This window comes from Sebastes umbrosus, chromosome 12 (genome assembly GCF_015220745.1).
Source record: "Sebastes umbrosus isolate fSebUmb1 chromosome 12, fSebUmb1.pri, whole genome shotgun sequence".
Classification (NCBI taxonomy): Eukaryota; Metazoa; Chordata; class Actinopteri; order Perciformes; family Sebastidae; genus Sebastes; species Sebastes umbrosus.
This window is the reverse complement of record NC_051280.1, coordinates 20,552,080-20,573,047: the sequence shown is the minus strand read 5'-3', so window position 1 is coordinate 20,573,047 and position 20,968 is coordinate 20,552,080. Positions and strand designations below refer to the sequence as shown.

Below are 20,968 nucleotides of genomic sequence, written 5' to 3'. Positions count from 1 at the left end.
CAGATTGGCCAAACATTTGAAGCCTCAGCTACGAATTGCCTCCTTGGGATTGGAGGACCGAGCCAGGTCGCGCTCCAATCAGGAACCTCCAGCTCAGAGAAAGACAGCGCCTCGGCAGGTGGAGGGGACCACACATCCTGGTTAACATAAACACAGTACTACAAAACGAGGTTAGACAAGTGAAGAAGTTGCTGGCTGCGGCCATAACAGTCTACATGCAATTTCCTCCCTCGCTCTTTCTTTGGGCTTTTGGACATCTTGCATTACCTGAAGGCCACCATAGTTGTCCAACACGCTTGTGAACGTGGGTAACGTGAGCCACAGAGTGCAAAACCATGGTATTGCCAGCTGCTGTCTGACTTTTGTTGCACATAAAGTAGTGTTATTAGGATAAGGATGGCCTCTGAGCGAGGCGAATGGCGTTACCACGGTTTTGCACTCGGCAATCTGCAGCCACACTACTAAATGCCCCCAAATCCTACACACTGTACCTTTAATATCTGTGGTTTTAGACCATCGCAGGCAGTGTTGGGAATCAACAAGCACTCCTGCTTTAAATAGGATCTTTGCATTAATGTGTTCCTTGTTTTCCCGAGTATTTAAGACATTAAGTACCCATGATTATGTGTGATTTTATCCATCCATACCTAGACCTCCAACTTTAAAACCAAACTGTGCCCCTAATACATTGACATTTTTATAGTGCGAGCTTTAGTGTAGCCCACTACGTCCCAAAGTAGACACCTGCACAGAGGTACTGTGACACTTTACATGGTGGAATAAATCTGCCTTAAGGGTCCTAATTTGTTCCTTAACATATATGCAGCTCATTAGGGAGCCATACTTCAAGGAAGTGATCACTTGAAGAACTAGAAGGGCACTCGGAGAGCGCAGACCTCTGCCAAGGCCATGCCCTATCTGTATCGGCTCTGTGATTCGGATCACTTCCAAAGTTTAATTGGTTCTTCCTTGGCCCATGCTTCACCCTTCCACCAAGTTTCATGAAAATCAAGCCTGTAGTTTTTTCTGTAATCCTGCTGACAAACAAACAAACTGAACCGAAAACATACCCTCCTTGGCGAAGATAGTAAGTGAACCACATACAGTAACATACTTATTCATATCGGACTGTGAACACTTTAAAATTTACCGAGCGCCAAGTTTTGTCTTTTGAGTGCCACAGAAAGACGGACGGATGGACAGACAGGCAATCAAACTGACAGCCAGTAGCTGAAGCGTGGGTATGCTGGAGGGCTTTGTTATGGATTTGCAGAATTTGCAGTATTATCTCTCTGAGGAGCAGCTTCCCCTCTGCATAATGGATGAGAGGGACGAGAGGATCAGACTTTTTATGTTGAACAACAAAGAGCTGGACTAATTTTAATGGAGAGAGTCGGTGGTGTGTGTTTAACTATGAACTGCATTAAGAGGTCATTCAAGGTCATAATTAGCTTTTTCATAAGATAAAGTAAATATATGTAAAAAACTTCTATCACTGCAGGAAATCCAGCCTCTGCACTTTCTGGATAAATACACTTGTGTGTGATTTTCAGATTAATTCTCTCTTCCCTAACCATTTGGAGATTATCTCACAATTTGAATCAAAGCTGAGTTTCACCCACACGGTTTCATTTCATCTCTACTAAATGTGTTTGGTACAACTACGTTTAAAACAACAAATCCTTGATTCAAATGATCAGAGTTGTTTCACCAGTTTCCAACAGTTTCCCCATAGTTTGGTAAATCAAAGATTTATTTCAAACTAAATTGTGCTGTCACAGCGTCTCCTCATACTGTAAGAGTAGGACATTTTCAAATTCTACAGTGTGGCTTTAAGTGATCTAAACCAATGAACCGAGCTGTCAAACAAGTCTATTTCTTCAATAAGAAAAGTGACATTTGAGAAAGCTCTCCTGCTACTTATGCTCTTAAATTGCTGTTTGATCTTACAGACAAACAACATTGTTTGATCGATCGCACAACTTCGAGCCTGTTGGAGAGAAAATACATTAGCATAAATCTCTGGTTTCAGATCCTATATCTGTCCTCAAAAAAGCACCCTCAGCTGCCATTTTTATAAACGGATATACACCCTCTGCTGTCAGATTAAAGTTAGATCAAACATCAAACAATTTGAAGCAAAAACGTCAAACGTCAAAGCTAAAAAAAATGGATTATAGAAAAGATTCAAAAACACTCTTACGTAGTCCAAGTTGTAACTTGCATGTTACAACATACTTAATTGATAAAGCACAGTTTAGTCTAGATTAGACGTTAAGCCTTATTGCAACCAACCTTCAGTGTGTCTAGTATGTATGAAGCTAAAGGTCATTCTAGTTTGATCCGAGACATTTAGCTCTTTAAAGCCACTGACCTTTTTCAGCGTTTCCAGCTTTTTTCTTGGAACTAAGTAACCGTTAATATGTGAGGACTTTGAGGTGAGTTTAAACTTATAAGGAGCTTTCTTTTTGCTCTCTCGCTGTGAGTTTTAATAGATTTCTGCAGTCCTAGGGTACATCTGTTATTCTGGGTCCATAAACCCCCCACAGTGGTGAAAGAAGATTACATGCCCTCCATTTACAATGATAAAGTGATACTCTATTGATCCGTGTGGAGAAATGTTCCTTTCGCTTGCTTTCTTTCCCCGCAGAGAGGTTAGAGAGCACAGTAGCGCAGCAGCCCCGGAGCTGGTATCTGTTGTTGCTTAAGGCTTCTTCAGCAGGGAGGATCGCTGCCAAAATGGGGGCTTGAACCCAGATCCTCTGGTCAGGTTCATCCTCTTTGCTGACTAGTCCACCAAATGTATGTCTATATGTCTATGCTGTAAAGGAAAAGCAATGCAGCATGCTATTTCTTCCTCCTGCAGCCTTGTTGTAAATGGAGACAATGGACAAGAGACAAAAGATTAGATTAGACATACATCAAGTCTCACGCTCTGTACTGTAAATGCAGAAGAAAGGATGTAATAACACTTGACGGGCTTTTAGAGTGTCTTCCTCTGTGAGAGAATGAGGACAAATAAGGAATGTAAATGGGATTAGACTGTCTATATTCTCCTCGCACCTGGTTTGAATTACAGTATGATACTGTTGTACTCCCCAACATGGACACATTTCACTGTTTAAAACAGGACTAATGACCAGCTCATCTTGTGTCCGTATTTAATTGGCAGCAAATGCCCACACAGTTTTTTATTTCTTTATGAACAGCACGTCTTCATCATAATGCATCCTTTTTCATCTTAACTCTAATGAGATCCGCAACCCGCCTGCTTTTTTCCCTTCTCACAGATGTTGATGACTGCCAGTCCGAGCCATGTGAAAATGGAGGCACTTGCATCGACAAGATTGATTCATTCCTCTGCCTTTGTCTGCCCAGCTATGGAGGAGACACGTGTGAGAAAGGTGAGAATGAGAATAACTGCATCAACAAATTCAGTCCATCGAGCAACCACAGCGGTGAACTTGTTAAGATTCCCGGTCATGTGTTTTTTGCAAACTGTGCTGGTGGAAATAATCCTGATCAGTGTGCAGCGTCTGTTACGGCTGTATGTCATAACACAATATCACAAAGATGCATCTCTCAGCAGCTATCACACACAGTGTATATCTGTGTGTGTCACAGGGCTGCAGGGTGACAGATACTGACTGAAACTCCTGCAGGCACAACAATATGCACACTGTTTTCCAAACATCAGTTAGTACAATATTTGCACGGGTTTCAGTCAGCATATGTCCATGATATGAAACAATAACACAGTTCTGATGTGTTTGGTGTGATAGTAATACTGCTTTTGTTGTAAGAGATCATTGCTGTAACTGTATTTTATGTAGTTTAAAGGTGCCCTGTGGCAAAAGTCAAAAGTCATGTTTACATTCACTGTCCTTGAGGTATCATGGAGTTCAAACAAAGGTGCATGTATTTCCTATGTTTCTTTTGAATATCTTAAATTCTGCATTATTTATATCCACATTTGCTGGTTTGCAATCTTCTTCCTCCATGCCTTTTTGGTGTATTGCCATGCTTCTTTGTGTGTTACTGCCGCCAACTGGTCAAAACCTCCACAGGGTACCTTTAAGTATAAACATTTGTTGATAATACTGTTGTTTTTATACATAGGAATAGAAAAAGCCAAGGAGAACAAATGAGTTTTGCGATTTTTTGACATTGACATTTTGAGAACCACGCTTATTTTGCTGTCTTGCCTAGTCTGGATTAGTGTGAGGTAACAAAAGAGGCCTACGGCAGCAATCAACCCACCAACATGGGGCCGGCAGCCCACAATACAACAAAAAAGACACAATCTAGTTTCATGAGCAGCATGAGGCAAGACGAGCGTGTCTGTGTAGTAGGTGGCACTAATCACCCCCCATACCACGCACTCAAAACAACACACAAGCGCTGATTCATCACCTCACTGGTTTTAGCCCCCTCCAGCTCCAGATCTGTCCTCCTTGTGTGCGTGTGTGTGTTTGTGTGCGTTTGTGTGTGCCGTGCACTAGTAGTAATGAGAATGAATGAATATCTAACCTTTGCAGTTATAAATGAATCCCCTGGCTTTGGTGTTATTAATGAATACTAATAGTGCAAAGAGGGAGCCACATGTGCTGTGAATTGAAAACGAGCCTGTGTAATTACAGTTCATGTATTTAGCCTCTCAAGAAGTCATATATTTTAGTCTTTTATTTGCCAAATGGGATGCAACGCTCGGTGAAAAAACCTCTTCTCTCCTCCCATCTTATACGGATCATTTTATCTTCGTGTTCCTACACTTTTACTACGCTTTTACGTGCTCTTCAAGAAATTATTTTAGCTTCTCTCACTTCCCCTCCTCTTTTCTCTTCATCTTTTCAGACGTAGAAGGTTGCGAGCACGGTTGGAGGAAGTTCCACGGCCACTGCTACAGGTAGAAATGATGAAAAACTGTCTGCCGTTAAAATAAATATATTAACCTGCAACCACAGGTGACTCATCTATCAGCATTACTCTTTTATACCCTGGAGTTATCCGTGATATACTTACCACAGCGCTCTGTAGCATTTAAACTTGTCTTGCTGCGTAATGTATGAAATATGTATTTTCATATCCACTTTCTCTGTGTTGTCCCACAGGTACTTCACCCACAGACACACCTGGGAGGATGCAGAGAAAGACTGCAGAGAGCACAGTGCCCACCTCAGTAGTGTCATCTCGGCTACTGAGCAGGAGTTCATTAATGGTATGTGTGTATTTCTGTCATAAACAACCTACAGTACACATAACATAAATACACAAATATTCACATAACAACACAAAAGACACAAATTCAATGAATGTTTCTGAATGTACCAAAACGTTTGTATATTCAGAAACAAAACATATAAATTGAAATAAAATAAAAGTATAGCATAAATATCACATAGCTGCTAGATGTGAAACGGGATGAACACTAAAAGTTGATTTAATTTATTTCTATAGTCTTCCTGATTTGTTAATTGGATGTATGATGAGCATACATCATACATCCAAGTCACAAATAAAATGATGCACAAATAAAATGATACAGAAAAAGGCAGTAGAATAAAAAAGAGGGAGAAGAACAGGTTTAAACAGATTTGAGATATGTATCAGTGAGTGATTAAGTTTGTGTGGATATCAGAGTCAAAGGAACATGTTGTACTGTTGTTTTTTACAGGTCTGGGTCATGACAACGCCTGGATCGGTCTGAATGACCGCACAGTGGAGGAAGACTTTCAGTGGACTGATAGCAACGATCTGGTCAGTGATCAGTTTTGAATTGTTCCGTCTTTAAGAATCTCCAACTCCTGTTTTTAAAGAGGACCTATTATGATTATTTTCAGGTGCATACTTGTATTTTGGGTTTCTACTAGAACATTTTGAACTTTAATGTTCAATAAACATGTGGGATTTGTAACTTTGCTGACTTTTTACATGCACAAAAAAAGTATATGATACACTAAAGGAAAGGGAAAAAGCAGAATATGTCCATATATATATTTTGTTAGTATTAAAAAAAAACTCAGATATTATTGATTAAAAGTTTAAAACTCAAAAACGATCGATGAGATTTGATAGACAGCGGCCTTCCAATGTCAGCAGACAACCCCACTGCTGGGCAGAAGTACTTCACACCAGAGAGAAAAGCACAGAGAAAAACACAAATAAAGAAATGTTAACATTGGCAGAAAGTTTTGTATTCATAATGGACCCATTGCTCATAGTCAGAAACCGATAAGAGAAAATTTGTTTTCAGGTCCTTCAAAGCTTTTTATTTTAGCGTTTTAATTAAAACTGTGTCCCCATTTATGTTGCAAGATCTCATGAGTAATCTTACCAACAACATTCAGAAGATTGGAGGCTGACAAATGAAAGCAACTGTTGTTGTGCTGTTGTGCAGGTATATGAGAACTGGAGGGAGAGCCAGCCGGATAACTTCTTCGCGGGCGGGGAGGACTGTGTGGTGACCATTGCCCATGAGGACGGCAAGTGGAACGACGTGCCCTGCAACTACAACCTGCCCTACATCTGCAAGAAAGGCACAGGTACTGTAATACTGCTGCACTCAATGTAACCAAACAGCACATGAAATGTGCAAACCAACAATAACTTGTTTGACACATTCAGGTTCAGTGTGACTTTCTCATCAAATCAAAGCTTAATCAGTTCATGAAGAGCGATTTGTGCCGTCTTCAAACAATGTGGTTGCTTGTGTGTTATCGCTGAGCAGCTGGCCACCTGTTAGTCATCACTGCTCATCATCACTTTGTGTGCAGAAAAGATTCAGCGGTTGGTCAGACTTCAGTAGCCGTTTGGCGCCACTTGCACTTTTCCTCTATTAAAGTTCACAGCGGCAGATGCTCCAAAGAATCGACGGCAAACACAAACTTAAGTGAAGATTGCGATTCAGTCTCAAACCTGTATTGATTTTCCGGAGCAATATCAATCTCAATCTTCCCCTTATTGCCGTCTCTCCTCGGGGCTCACTTACACGTGTTCAGACAGCAGAACCGTTAGTTGCAGTTATTACCAATTACTGCGTTGTTCACAAATATGATCTGAGCTGTTTCCTAATACTCTCCCACACCTTCCGTCTGCTAGCCGACTCAGCCGAACCTGAATGTGAATGCAGCGAGAGCTTGTAGGATGCAAAGAAAGCTAACGACCGGGTCACGCTGAAGAAATGGAGGCTGGTCAGGAGGAGTTAGAAAAGGATGGATAAAGATGGAGGAGGACATGGAGAAAAGGATTAAGTAGTTGTTTGTCTGGCTGTGGTCTCATGGCTCCGTGGTTTGGCTCCAATCCCCGTCTACTGCAGAGACCCATTACCTCCTTATGGCCTCTCTACAGATCACACTCGTTTACAGCAACGAGGCTGCCATCTAGAGGCAAAACACACCTGCAATATTGAATTTGGTCAAAACCTAACAATATGGACAGCTCACTAATTTTTGTCTCTTTTGCTGCAGTACTTGTATTTAACAGATGCATAATAAGTGGAATAAGTTGACACTATTATACTGGGTATTTCATCGTGGAGAGTCATACAAATTTAGACTTTTGGCACCGTACACATCTCTGGATTGATGTGAAATACATCCTGGATGTATACCAACTGTATACGCTTTAATTGGATTCTTTTCTGCAGTGTTGTGTGGGACCCCGCCCGCAGTGGAAAACGCCCATTTAATAGGTCGGCGGAGGTCACACTATGACATCCATGCAGTGGTACGCTACCAGTGCTCTGAGGGCTTCTTCCAGCGTCACATCCCCACTGCTCGCTGCCGGGCCGACGGCAGCTGGGAGAGACCCAGGATCATCTGCACAAAGTGTGAGTGTTCAATGACTATTTAAAACCTTTGTCATGTGTCATGAATGTAAAGGTACGTAAAGGCTCTTTTTCACCAACTGGTTATCAGTATTTTAATCAGTTGTAATCTGATAACTTTCTACTGTCTTTTGTCAGTTTTGGGGCTCCATAAGTTTGTCTTATTGTTATCCTGCTCTGTCCCTCAGTTCCCTCAATTCTAAACCCTCTGTCAGGTTGTCATATTTATTGGCTTTCCTGGTTACATATACCCGAATTTCTAGTCTTTAGGACTTTTGATGCTCATATTCAGAGCAACTTACAATACAGTTAGTGCAGCAATGAAATATAGTATTGTTTAAAGGTAGGGTCGGTGATCTTGAGGAACAAGCAGGAGTACACTAAAGTTTTCAAAATGATCCAACCGAAAAACCCAGCCCAGTGTTGCCAACTCCTTTCCAATGAAAGCAGCTAACAGCACTAACTCAATAAGTCCCTCAATCTAGTGAGAAAGTCGCCAAGTCGGCAACACTGACAGTCCGTCCCTTCAGGCCTCCTTCCAAAGCCACTCCCCCAAAATGATCATTATGAACATAAACTAACATGGCTGTTGTTAGTACTCACAGCTGTCAAGCTAGCAGCTTGAGACGGTAGAGTACGTGCAGGCAGGCAGGCCCGGATGAAATGATTGGATGAGTTTATTACAGTCCTGCAACAGCCGCAGATACCTGATTTTTTTTCCTCTTCTTTTGTCAGAGCATTTGATTTATTCATTGCTGTCGGGATGTAATGAGAATTTCAACTAATATAACAAAAAATGTTTCTAAAATCCTTTTGAACCCTGCCTTTAATCACTGAAATTGCAATCAACTCAAAGCAAGGAGTTGATTGTAAGCAAACTAGGGGCGTCCGGTGGCACAACGTACCTGATTCGAGTCCAGCTAGGGGTATTGATTTATATGTCGGCTGATCAGCAACAAGAAGTTGCAGTACTAAAATAACAAGATATATTTGAGGTCATTTAGAAAACAGTGTCACAAATTCCTTGTTATTGGATTTTAAAACTCCGTTACTCATATCAGCATCTGCCTCAAGTCCAGTATCAATCGATCTCAAGTACAAATTTATGGTCCCTTAAAATAAGTTAACAGAATGAATATGTTAAGAAGTGCAAAGAAAGAAAAAAAACAAGTGATAGTTGTGTATCTACTAAAACTTATTTATTTCCCTTCACTTTTAGCCCGGCGGTCACACCGGTACCGACGCCACCACCACAATCAGCACAACGAACGCCGCGGCCACAGGAGACACGGAGGAGAGGGACACAAGGCCAGAGAGGACGCACACAGCTACTACTGAACCAAATAATACAACGTCTGCAATGCCTAGGTGCTAACCATGGCCCATAAAGAAAGACAGTAGATCGCCGCCATTTCCTTTCCTGCTTCTAACCACGCTCCGTTTGGCTTTATTCCTCCCGATGAATAAGGTTTTCTTACTCTAACATACAGTTTATCTCCATAACCCCTTTCCCTGGGTGTTTTGATGCTTCTTTTTGTTTTTACCCTGCTTCCTTTAACCGAGGTCCATGCGAACACTAACTATAACACTAACTCTTATTAACTCCCTCCCTAACATCTCAGTACAGTAAATCCTCCTCCTGTCTATGAACTAAAAACCCCTCTCTCAGTCTGTCAGGCTGACAGCCGTGTGTGAGCGTGTGTGAGCGTATGCACGTAAGAGAGAAACTTAGAAAAGTGCGGAGTCACTTTTTTTGCAAAGGTTTGCTTGTTCTACATGAAAAATGACTCTCATCCTAGTATTCTGTTTACAAAGCACAGATGTTATTGATGCAAGATAGCATTCAGTCCCCGGTGACCCTGAGCTTTTTGTATGTGTACCGTAGCTGTTACTTTTTTCCATAGAGCACCTGAATAGCTGGTCTGTTTTATTCTACTGACATGCTTTTTCTAATATTTGCTATGTTTTTGTGTTATGTTACTATTTATTATGAATTGTTTGCTAGTGAATATGCTTTCTTTTTTTACTTATACTTCAGAGAGCCAATGTAACATCATTTTTCTATACCAGTATATAAATCCAACAATCAACAATAAATTAAATTAATCATTAGCGTCTAATCTCTGTATTGTAAATATTGTGGTGTTTGTTTTTGGCTGATTCCTGATCAATAGCTGGACCATATCTAATCAATTAGCCCCCCCTTCTCCATCCATAAGCACTCTCAGCTAATGGATATGTCCTTGACCTAGTGTGGATGGGATACACAATACTTTCTTGAGATAACCACTTGATTGTATCTGAATTGCTAAATACTTTTGATCTTTGCACGGCTATATTTACATGATGGGTAGAATGTCACTTTTTTTTTGTCTTTGGTCCCTTTGATATTTGATCGGTCATCCACTTTTTTGGTGTTCTTATGACTTTTTGTCCTGCTGTTGTGTTCCATTCTTAATAAAGTGAAAAAATGAACAACAGCATTTCTGATTGTATTTTTTTACACTTATTTATTAGCCATGTCCCGACTGAAATATCTCTACTGGATGGATTCATGGTCCCCAGAGGATGAACCAACAGTTATTAGTACAGGCACAAATTTTCAAAAGGGCTTTAACAAAAATATTTTATACAGCAAAATGCAAGGGTACCCACTTTATCTCATGTCATTTTTCACCTAATGCTACTGTAGGATCTAAATTGCACTAATAGTGCCCTGATATCTTCCCCACATCCCAAAGCAATATGAATATAAAAATATGTATTTATCATAAAACTAGAGCCTAGAAGCTTTTAAATACAAAATATGTGGAAATCTCTCACAGACACCTTTTTTAAAAGAAAGTTACTTTAAGGTAATAAATGTTGGTATGTTGGCACACTTCAGGCCATCACACTGTTTAAGAAACTTTGTACAAAAACAATTAAGGTGGTGCAATAAAGCAAAATGTGTAATGTGAGGAGTAAATTCTTATTCTTATTCTTATTCTTATTCTTATTCTTATTCTTATTCTTTATTTGGTTCCCCATTATCTGCCACCAGGGAAGCAGTTACTCTTCCTGGGGTCCACACACAACAAAAACATAACATATAACAAGACATATAACACATTTTAAAAAACACAATAAAAACATGTTCAAGACAAATAAAATTAAAAAAAATAAAAAGAAGAGAAAAAAAATAAAAGAAGAAAAACACAAAAAAACTGCTGAAAAAACAAAACCAAACTACATTTACAGTGCATCAAACTGCAAACCCTCGTGGTTCTTCATGTCGGCCACCAGGGTTATTTTTAATGTGATTTTTTTTTTATATTTTAAAACTTGCCTTGCTAGGTGGATCAGTGATCATACTGTGGTTTACAACTTGTTCCACATTGTGATAGCACTATACATAACAGATCTTTTGGCTTGACTAGATCACCCCTAGTGGCCTGCCTGGTGGTGTGACTATGTTGAGCTCTCTCATAATTTATTTGTAAGTACAGACAATTTGGATGTTTACTATAACAGATATTCCAAAAGAAACACATTCAATTGCACGTCAACCTCTCCTCTCCTCTGAGCCATGAGAGCCTGGCATGCATTCTCTCTATACTTCGCCTTAAAAATTGCATTTTTGTCATGTTAATATGTAACAAAGTATGCAACAATAAATTGTTTTATCACTTTTATACTTTTGGAGAAATCACAAATACAATTTTAGCTCCTTTAAACCCTGTAGAGTTCAAGATTTCAAAATGTATCTCCTCCTACAATGTTTAAACGAGATGTTCTGGCTGCACTATAATATATTTTAAACAGATTCTTGAAATTCTTTTCAGTTTCTTTTTGTTATTCTCATTTCCAAACTTTCCATTCATTCTCTATGTGATTTGCTACAACTTGTAAGATAAGACCTATAATAAATAAATAAACGAACAAAAAATGAATAAGAAACAAACACCATTCCAACCTCCGTACCTTTATTTATATCTCACGCAATAATGACTCCTGTGATGCACAATGTGCAGGTATGTATAGATGTTATTTATCTCCCTTTACACAAAATGCATGTATAAATAGTTATATCACCATAAATATGAAAAGAAAAAGAAAAATGGAAATTGAATCTCAGATATTTATTCAAATCACACATAACACAATAGCGAACAAAATGAAATTTGTTCTTCTAGGCCAGGGGTCAGCAACCTTTACTATCAAAAGAGCCATTTTAGGCAAAAAAAAAAAAATAATTCTGTCTGGAACCGCAACATATTTGAGTATTGTGATGAAGGTAACACAGTTTATAGTCTAAGTATGTAGTGTATAAGTCTAATGCAGTGAGGGCCAAAGTGCAAATGTACTACGGAGTATTAGGGCCACATTGAGGGAAAACAAATCTGAGATTTACAGAATAAAGTCATAATATTAAGAGAAAAAAAGTTGTAATATTACGAAAATAAAGTCATAACTTTACGAGAAAAAAGTCGTAATATTACGAGAATAAAGTCATAACTTTATGAGAAAAAAATAAAATAACACATAAAATTACTACTTTATAATACGACTTTTTTTTCTCTTAAACTTATGACTTTATTATCATAATAATACAACTTTTTTCTCGTAAACCTATGACTTTATTCTTGTAATATTATGACTTTATTCTCGAAATCTCAGATTTATTTTTTTCCCCTCAATATGGCCCTAATACTCCGTTGTACCATAGACATACAACAATGATAAATAAAAAATGAAAATGTAAACAAAAAAACAGTTATTAATTTCCATTTTTAAAAATCCACACGGAGCCACTGGAGAAGGGCTAAAGAGCCGCATGTGGCTCCAGAGCCTCACGTTGCTGACCTCTGATCTAGAGCACGGAGCAGGTAAAATACTACAGTCATAATACAAAAGAGATCATTTCTATAACCCATCTGTAAATCATTATAATTACAATCTAGTTTCCAAATATAAACGAGGATATTAGACATGACAAACACATATTATCGGAAACAATAGTAGGATGGCTCAGGGTTTTGTTTTACTGGAGTGTGAGATCCTATAATCCATTACTTTTAGACAGGAAAGAGCTGTTGTTGCTGAGAGATTGTTTCTTTCGTGTCACCTTGGTACCCCGGCAGGTGAAACTGAATCAAACCCCTTTATTTTGGCTTTATCTTTCTGAGCTTTGCTGCTCACTTCATATTGCAGTCTACGCAACGAGCAATAGTTTTATCATGTTTGGTTCACAAGGCAATTTTCTCATCTCTGTTGTGTCTGTGAGCAGAATATTTTAAGAGAGAAGGATGGCCCCCCAGGCGAGTGGGACATAAAAGACTGTTTGCCAGAATGAACAACAAACCAAAAGAAACACTGCTGTCAAAATAACCACTCAATTGTCTTCAGGTGAATTACAGTTTTATTTTAATCTGATGGTTCAACCACAGAAATCTATCTATTCTTCTTCACTTCTGTCTGAACTGGATTCATAGGGCCATAGCCAGGATTTTAATAACACACCTGTCCAGACAGCCCCTGTTATCTGGATATTTTTCAATGTTTTTTGTAATATTTTTCATTTAAAACCACTTGCATGTCCCATTTTTTTTACACATGATGGTCTAAAAGCTAATTTTGTATTACTTTTTTCTCCTCTGCCATGGCTACATTATATTGGAAAATGTGTTAAATTGTTTTCATTCATTTATTTCCTATTTTTGCAATTGGCATAAAGTGTCAAATTTCAGGACACTGCATCTAAAAACATTTTTAGCTTCCTTAAAAAAACAATATGTATAAATTTAAATTATAAAATGTGAACTTCAGCTCACAACTTCTGAGAAAAAAAAAGGACAATTTTGATCCGCCAGGTGAAAAAAATACACTTCGGCACCCAAAACAAAAAAACGTTTGGCCCATGGACAGCTGACGGACGTGTCATGTGATCGTTTGTGCAATTGTGGCTCACCTAAATCCAGGGTTCACCTCTTATCAGTGGGACACCTGCAGCAGAGTGAACTGGGCCAGCGGTTCATTGCACATAGGGCACAATGACATCACCAACCGGAGACAATATTGACGTCTGAAGAGATTGTCCTGTTAAACCAGCAAACTGCTCATGTTGTCAATAAATGACTTTAGATTTATGAATCAACTTTAGTTTGTTTTTGTAACTGCAAACAGACATCAGCTAAGACATTCACAGATAATGTTAATATCTGGCTCAAATGATCTGTAGCCCAAGTTTTTATTTATTTTTATTGCACAAAATAAAGTGGAACATAAAAAACATTCAGATGCATCACAACTAGAGTTGAAATCGATTAGTTGATGGACAAAATTATTTTCATAATCAATTAAGTAATTTATCATGCAAATACACCAAATAATCTCCGCTTTCAGCGTCTCCAGTGTGAGGATTTGCGGCTTTTCTCCATTTTATATCATTGTAAACTGAATTTGTGTTTCAAGCTGTTGGTCGAACAAAACAAAACAATTTGCAGACGACACCCTGGGCTTTCGGAAATTGGATCATCAAATATTTTACACAATATAAAGGCACCAGAGTTTTTCCTTCATCAGATTCTCCACGTGAATAACACCTGCTATTATCTCCCTTATCAAAAACTCTTAGTTATTCCTTTTAAGTATTCAGTGAATCTTCTTACATTCAGTTTTTAAACAATGAAAACCGTGATAGTTTTTCACTGACTGTCAATTTCAGATCAGTAAACATAAACTTCAAGCTGTGCAGTTGTTGTGTGAATTTCTGCATAGAAAAATGCCCAAAGATGACTGTTAATCTCCAGTAGCGAGTTGCCAAACTGCAGGATCCAGGTTAATAGTCTTAGATTGGGAAGATACCAACTGGATGTCTGCATGAGTCACCTGAAAGCTGATCACAGTCCTCCACTCCATCAACAGCCTTCTTATCAGGGTCCAATAGTCCATACAGGGAGTGCTGTGCAAGGTTTGAACGGTTGACTTTGACAGTTCCTCTCTGGGTCTTAGGTTGAAAATTGTGTTTAATGCAGTTTGTGTCCCCAGAAAACATTAACCTTGTCACAGTGTGAAGTATTCCTCAACAGTCCGTGGCAGGTGTGTGGTCTACTTTTTCTTCTTCTCGTCGTTGGCCTGTCCCTCGGGAACACGTTTCATAAAATAAGCCGGGTTGGTGCGGCAACGCAGGGCCAGCAGAGCCGGCACAACAGCCAGCAGCACGTTGAGGGTGATAACAGGCCACCATTTGTCTGCCGGGACTCGATACGTGAAGGGAGTGCGAGAGTGCAGAGATGCTCCGATATGGCACCACTGGGTCTGAGAGGACAGCGGGAGGAAGTCAGCTTTTATGCTTTTTCAAAGAATATTAATAACAGCAAAGACATAATAACCACAGTTACCTGAGCCATGGCGCCAGCGAAGAAGAGGGTCAAGTCCAACATCCAGCTGCATCCAGGTGTTTGCAGACCATAAGTGAAGACCGTCATCAGGGGCACAGCATAGAACAAATACACCATCATCTGCAGGAATGGTGCACAAAAAGATCACTTATTTTGAACAAGAACATACAATATATTTGGTTTGATCCGGTGTAGTTTTCTCCAGACTGACCATAACCCGGGGAAAGCCAACTGGGTCTTTGAGGTAGGGCTCGTATTGGTAGATGTAGGTGAAACAGGCATCTAGAGGACAGTCCAGCACCACCTGGAGCAGAGCAGGAGGAGCAGGTTATAGCATCCATACTGCACATGTGACCTTATGTCTCAGTGAGTTCATGAATGCTGGACAGATACAAAAGCTTCCATGTAGTTTTACTCACAAAGCCTCTGAAAACAGAGAAGGCCATTGCTCCGAGCAACAGAAGAGACAGAAGCAGGTCAACAGGTCGAGACAGCAGACCTTTCTTCTGCTCCACTGAAATCTAGTCAACACAGGAAAAATATATTGTACATTCAGTCCTTTAAATTACTTCAAATGATCATTAGAGCTTAACCAATATAGGCAGATTTGCATAAGGCTGCATTTCAGAATCAGGATGACAATTATTTAGCTAAGTACAGACATTCGGTTTTATGCAGCTCTCTCAATGTACTTACACAGAGATAGAAATGACAACAAAGCTGGACAAATAAGGTGAGGAATAGGCAGGACTGTTATGTACAAAAGTAGTGAGAAAATAGGTGTATATAGAAAAATATTATATAAATATATATAAAAAGCACCAATAACCAACAATAAAACAAGAATAAAATAATACATCTATAGACAAGTTAAGTGTTCTGGAAGTTGTAAACTATACAAATAGTGTAAAGAAAATACTGAATGGATAAACATGGACTGGATGATTATGTGCAATATGTACATGTAAAGATGCATGTTTGTCTTAATTTAGGTTTAAAATGTTTTTGGTTTTTGTGTTTTTTTTATATTTTGTATTTACTGTCATGGTTCATAATAAAGCCTGTTGTTAAATATGTGCTGACAAATCTTTATCACAGCTTTTTATATACTAATTTGTGGGATCAAATGAGTTTATAATTGCCCAATACAGTCGGGCTATTAGATTCTTAATGTTCAGTATCAGCCTCAAACATCCATCATCAGTCAGGCTTTGATGTAATCACACAAGTAAATAAGCACAAAGTTGCTCCTCTGTGGCAGAGGTTCCTAACCTGGGGGTCGGGACCCAGACGAGGGGTCGCGAGATTATTATCAGAGTGAGGAAACAAGGAGAAAACAAATATCTGCTCCACTAATGCTGTTAATTTTTCGTACTGTTCTTTGCTTTTTTTTCTTACTGTAAAGATGAATACTGCACAGTTTTACCTCTTCGGTCCTCTGACAACAGCTCAAATGAAACACTCTAAAAAGTAAGAGGGTTGGGCACCACTACTCTATAGATATATTGTAAAAGTCTTAACTGCTGAGATTTACCTTGTCTGCTGTGATGACAGGCACCTCTCTGCGTTGGCTGAAGAGCACGGAGGCCGCCCAGAAAGGCATCAAAAAGAAGGGAATGTTCCTCCAAAAGGGTGGTTGAATGTTAGACCCGTATTTACCTGCACAAATGAGAACATCAATAATAGAAACAAACACAAACAACATGGACGATGTGTTGAATCAAAGGTAGGCAGCTCTCACCAATGACCACTCCTGGGATGTGAACAATTTGATGTGCAATTGAGGAGCCCACCCACAGCAGCGCCAGGCTACGATAGGACTTCCTGCGTGGACAGAAAATCAACAGGTTTCTCAGAGGACTCACTGAACACAGACTGTAGCAGACAAGTTTCTGATGGGGATGCCACAGCTTACCCTTTGAACATGCGGTGGATGATGTTGAGGAAGAGGACCATGTGAACGATTCCTTCCCAGTACGACATCATCACAGCATAGGCGGTACTCAGATGAGGCTCACCCTGAAGAGATGGCATGAAATGAGGAATTTTAACTTTTGACATATAAACGTCTGAAATACAAACCATCATTAAAGAGGACCTATAATGCTTTTGTGCTTTTTCCCCTTTCCTTTAGTGTGTTATATAGTTTTTTGTGCATGTAAAAGGTCTGCAAAGTTACAAAGTCCACGCCAAAGGGAGCTACTATCCCCCACAGAAACACTGCTCCTGAACTGCCTGAAACGCCTTGATTCTAGTCCTGCCTTTTCTTCCATAACGTGGTGATGTCACCAAGTAACACATTTGCATAATACCTGCCTAGCGGCTAGTTCGGCACGTCCTCAACAAAGCTAGTTAGAGCGGAGTCCGATTGGTTCGGTTGACCAATTGCAACAGAGTGGGCCAGCTGACCAATCAGAGCAGACTGGGCTTTTCGGGAGGGGGGAGGCAGGAACCTCAAATGGAGCGTTTCAGACAGAGGGTGAAAAAAGACGCTGCAGCACAGCTGGTATAAGAAAAATAAAGTGTTTCTTGAACATTAAAGCATGTAAACATGTTCTAATAGAAACCCAAAATACAAGTATACACCTGAAAATAAGCATAATAGGTCCTCTTTAAGAAGTCATCTTAGACAGAGAGGGTAAGGATTTAGCTCAGTAAGGGTCCACTTACCATCTTCAGGTAGAAGCCCATGAAGCCAGAGATGAACCCATCCTGCTCTAAAGCATTAGTCAGGCCCACCATGCAGGCGAAGGAAAACTCTGCAAATACTGGACAGACAAATAGAGACACAATGAAAAAAAACCACTTTCATTTCACTGATAGATGTTAAAGTGTGTGTTTGTCTGGTTGTACCATAGAATAAGGGGTCCACTTTCATCTTGTTTCGCCCAGTGAGGAGGTGGAGAAGAAGAAGAAACAATCCCAGGACGACCATTTCCATTCCCAGGATAGGAAGAGGTCTGAGGAATAAAGATGAGAATTTATAAATCAATTTACAAACTGTGCTTTAAAAACATTCTCATCATGTCATTTATTCTGTTGTCTGACATTTTATCAATCAAGCAATGAATCAATTAATCAAGAAAGTAATCAGCAGATCAGTTGAAAATGAAAATTATTGTTAGCTGCAGCCCTGATTATGAATAATCTACAAACTTTCCTCACATTCATCAACAAATAGGAGGTTAGAAATGAAGGTTTATAGATTGTAGAGTCACCATTTCATTAACTCCTTATCCTGATCTTTACTCCATTTGCTTTTTAGAAAAAAAAATATCTCAACACTCTTTCATTAGACACAAAGGGCCCAAACTCCCCTACTCCTTTTCATTTAGACATCACAGTCAAAGACTTTTCATTGACTTTAAGGTTTCCTTTGGTGAAATTTTAATCAGCAGTTTTATTTTTGGTCATGTTCTGCACACCATAACCTCCTGAGACCCAGCCCATTCACATGTGTCCTATGTAGTGGACATTTTGTCCATGTGCATCTGCTTTTACTCTTTTGACCTACTCTATCAACCTCTGGGGTATTGTAAAGAGGACATCATGGGCTTTCCAGTGATATGTCATGTGTTTTTGTTTTTTTTTAAATCAAGTTGAATGTATTCTTGGTTTAATATCACTCTTATTTTTTTTCGTATCTTCTAAATTCGGCTGTCTTTTCACACTGAAATGGTCCTGTGGTCCACTACAGTGGACATATTGCAAAATTAGAAATAAAAATGTAAAAGTCTAAATTGTAAGATTTTCTTTTAACCCTAAATAGGAAGGAAATCACACAAAAAAGAAATTGGAAGACACTTTTTTTACTTGGTTTCCAGGAGTATATGGAAACTATAGTTAAGTCTGACTCATTATGTTTAAAAGTGCAGCTCTATGAATCAATTGCACTGATCTTGGGACCAACAAGGAATACTGATGAATTAGTGTGATACGGTTATATTTTTAAAAGTCTCACACTCAAGATAATCAATTAATTAATTTACTCCATTTACTTTTAAAAGTGTTACATTTTCCTTAAATTCACTAAATCTCAAGGCTTAAGTGAATCTTGTTTTCTGTGTTCTCAACATTAAATTTAAACGAGGTGAAAAGACTGTGGTAAAGAATGTGATGATGATTGTATAAGTTGCTGAAACTGCAATAAAAACTAAGTTACATTTTTGTTTTATTTATTTAAACGAGGTTACCTCAGGATAAACACGCACCTCGCTAAACCTGGTTCTCCCTCAGGCTGTGGGCCGCTATATAAGCCTATTAATATCAGCAGCTTCGCTTTGCAATGCCTCCAAACAGCAAGACCAAGATGATGACAGTGAAAGTATCATGCACACTTACTCCTGAAGCGCAGGGATGTGGTTCATGGTGAACAAAATTGCAGGAGCCATCAGAGAAAGGATCAACACGCTGACTTCCACCGGAGGCCTCATGATGAAACGTTGTTGTTTGACCTCTTTTTTAGAAAGAAATGGCCACACAGAAAACAGGCTAGTATGAGCTAAACACGAGGCATGTTAGAAGCAAGTGTCCTCTCTCCACTGGCACCGAGAGAAAGAGGTGATTTTAAGGAGTGTCCACCTCCTGTTGCCTTTTGATCTGTGATGAAACAACTCTGCTGCTCCAATACGTCTATCTAGTGGGGGTCAAAGGTCAACTCAGGAGGAGTCACGTCTAATGAGTGAAACTTTAAAGGGAGAGTGGTGCAAAGTGCAGATAATGAATGAATGAATGAATGAAAGACTTTATTTCGAACATAACATAAATAAAAACAGATACAAAATAATAACAAACAAAACAAGAGTAATAGTGTACGAAAAGGAGTAGTTAGAAGTAAAACTTATATTTCCCTACCACTTCTCACTTCTCCTCTCATAACTCATATATCATAGAATGATAATATAATATCATATATAAACTATCCCAGATTTATTTACATCCCAAATTAAATATATGAACAGCATCCCAAGTTTATTTACAACCCACATATCCATCCGGAGTTAAAAAGTAGATATAAATCAACCCTTAATACAACCCTTTTTTTTATGTGTTTTTTTGTTTTTTGTTTGCTATGTTGTTGTTGTTTTTTAACTCTACTCTTTCTTTTTCTGTCATTACTATTATTGTTATTTCTTTTCTTGGTTTTGTTTTGGTTTTGAATGTTGAGGTTGTTTTCTCTGGTGTACTTGATGGGTTTGTCTGTAAGCTCATCTACTTAAAAGTTGGTTTATAGACTGTTCTAATTACAAACAGTGGATTGCATATATGAAAACAGCCTTGAAAAAAGGGAAAAAATTAAGTATAAAAAAAAACAAATTAATAAAAAAAACACAACCCTTAACACAACTCTTCCTCAACCATAACATATATTTTTTGGTATAGCTTTTTAAATTGATTTATATTTGTGCTCTGCTTCAACCCATCACCCAACCAATTCCACACATCCACCCCACAGACAGAAATACACATACTCTTCTTTGGACTTCTGGGTCATGCGTAATGCGTAAAATACGCATTAGTCAAAAGAAACACTTTGGTATTTCTGGCTGCAATTGATTACAGTTCAATTATCTGCTGTGTGATTCCACACTACACAATCTATTGTCTTTCAGTGTATGCTTGTACAGACTGCCATCTGGTGGAGGAACTTCTCTCCTTACTGTTTTTGGTGTCCTTTCCTTGATGGCTTGTTTAACTGAATTTCACCCTTGTGCTTTTGCTTTCTAATTTCATCCAGCTATAAATTCTAGGCACATGAGAT

At 38.9% G+C, this 20,968-nt stretch overlaps 2 protein-coding genes across 2 annotated transcripts in view; one reads left to right on the top strand and one right to left on the bottom strand.

The window, feature by feature from the left end:
- Positions 1-10,305, top strand: part of LOC119499117 (neurocan core protein-like) — a 45,033-nt gene extending 34,728 nt beyond the window's left edge. Inside the window, exons 14-20 of the mRNA XM_037788351.1 lie at positions 3,291-3,404; positions 4,855-4,906; positions 5,112-5,218; positions 5,675-5,757; positions 6,398-6,542; positions 7,646-7,828; positions 9,045-10,305. Coding sequence (XP_037644279.1) covers positions 3,291-3,404; positions 4,855-4,906; positions 5,112-5,218; positions 5,675-5,757; positions 6,398-6,542; positions 7,646-7,828; positions 9,045-9,163 — 803 coding nt within the window. The 3' untranslated portion in view covers positions 9,164-10,305. The remainder of the gene's footprint in view (positions 1-3,290; positions 3,405-4,854; positions 4,907-5,111; positions 5,219-5,674; positions 5,758-6,397; positions 6,543-7,645; positions 7,829-9,044) is intronic.
- A 3,708-nt stretch (positions 10,306-14,013) lies between these two features.
- zgc:85843 (uncharacterized protein LOC405880 homolog) lies at positions 14,014-19,851 on the bottom strand. The gene is made up of 10 exons (XM_037787285.1): positions 19,549-19,851; positions 18,061-18,167; positions 17,878-17,975; positions 17,123-17,226; positions 16,949-17,031; positions 16,742-16,866; positions 15,627-15,728; positions 15,419-15,511; positions 15,208-15,327; positions 14,014-15,124 (listed from the first exon to the last, which is right to left on the bottom strand). Exons 1-10 carry the CDS (start codon positions 19,638-19,640, stop codon positions 14,915-14,917), a joined length of 1,134 nt encoding a protein of 377 aa, XP_037643213.1. The 5' UTR covers positions 19,641-19,851; the 3' UTR covers positions 14,014-14,914.
- Positions 19,852-20,968: the final 1,117 nt, after the last annotated feature.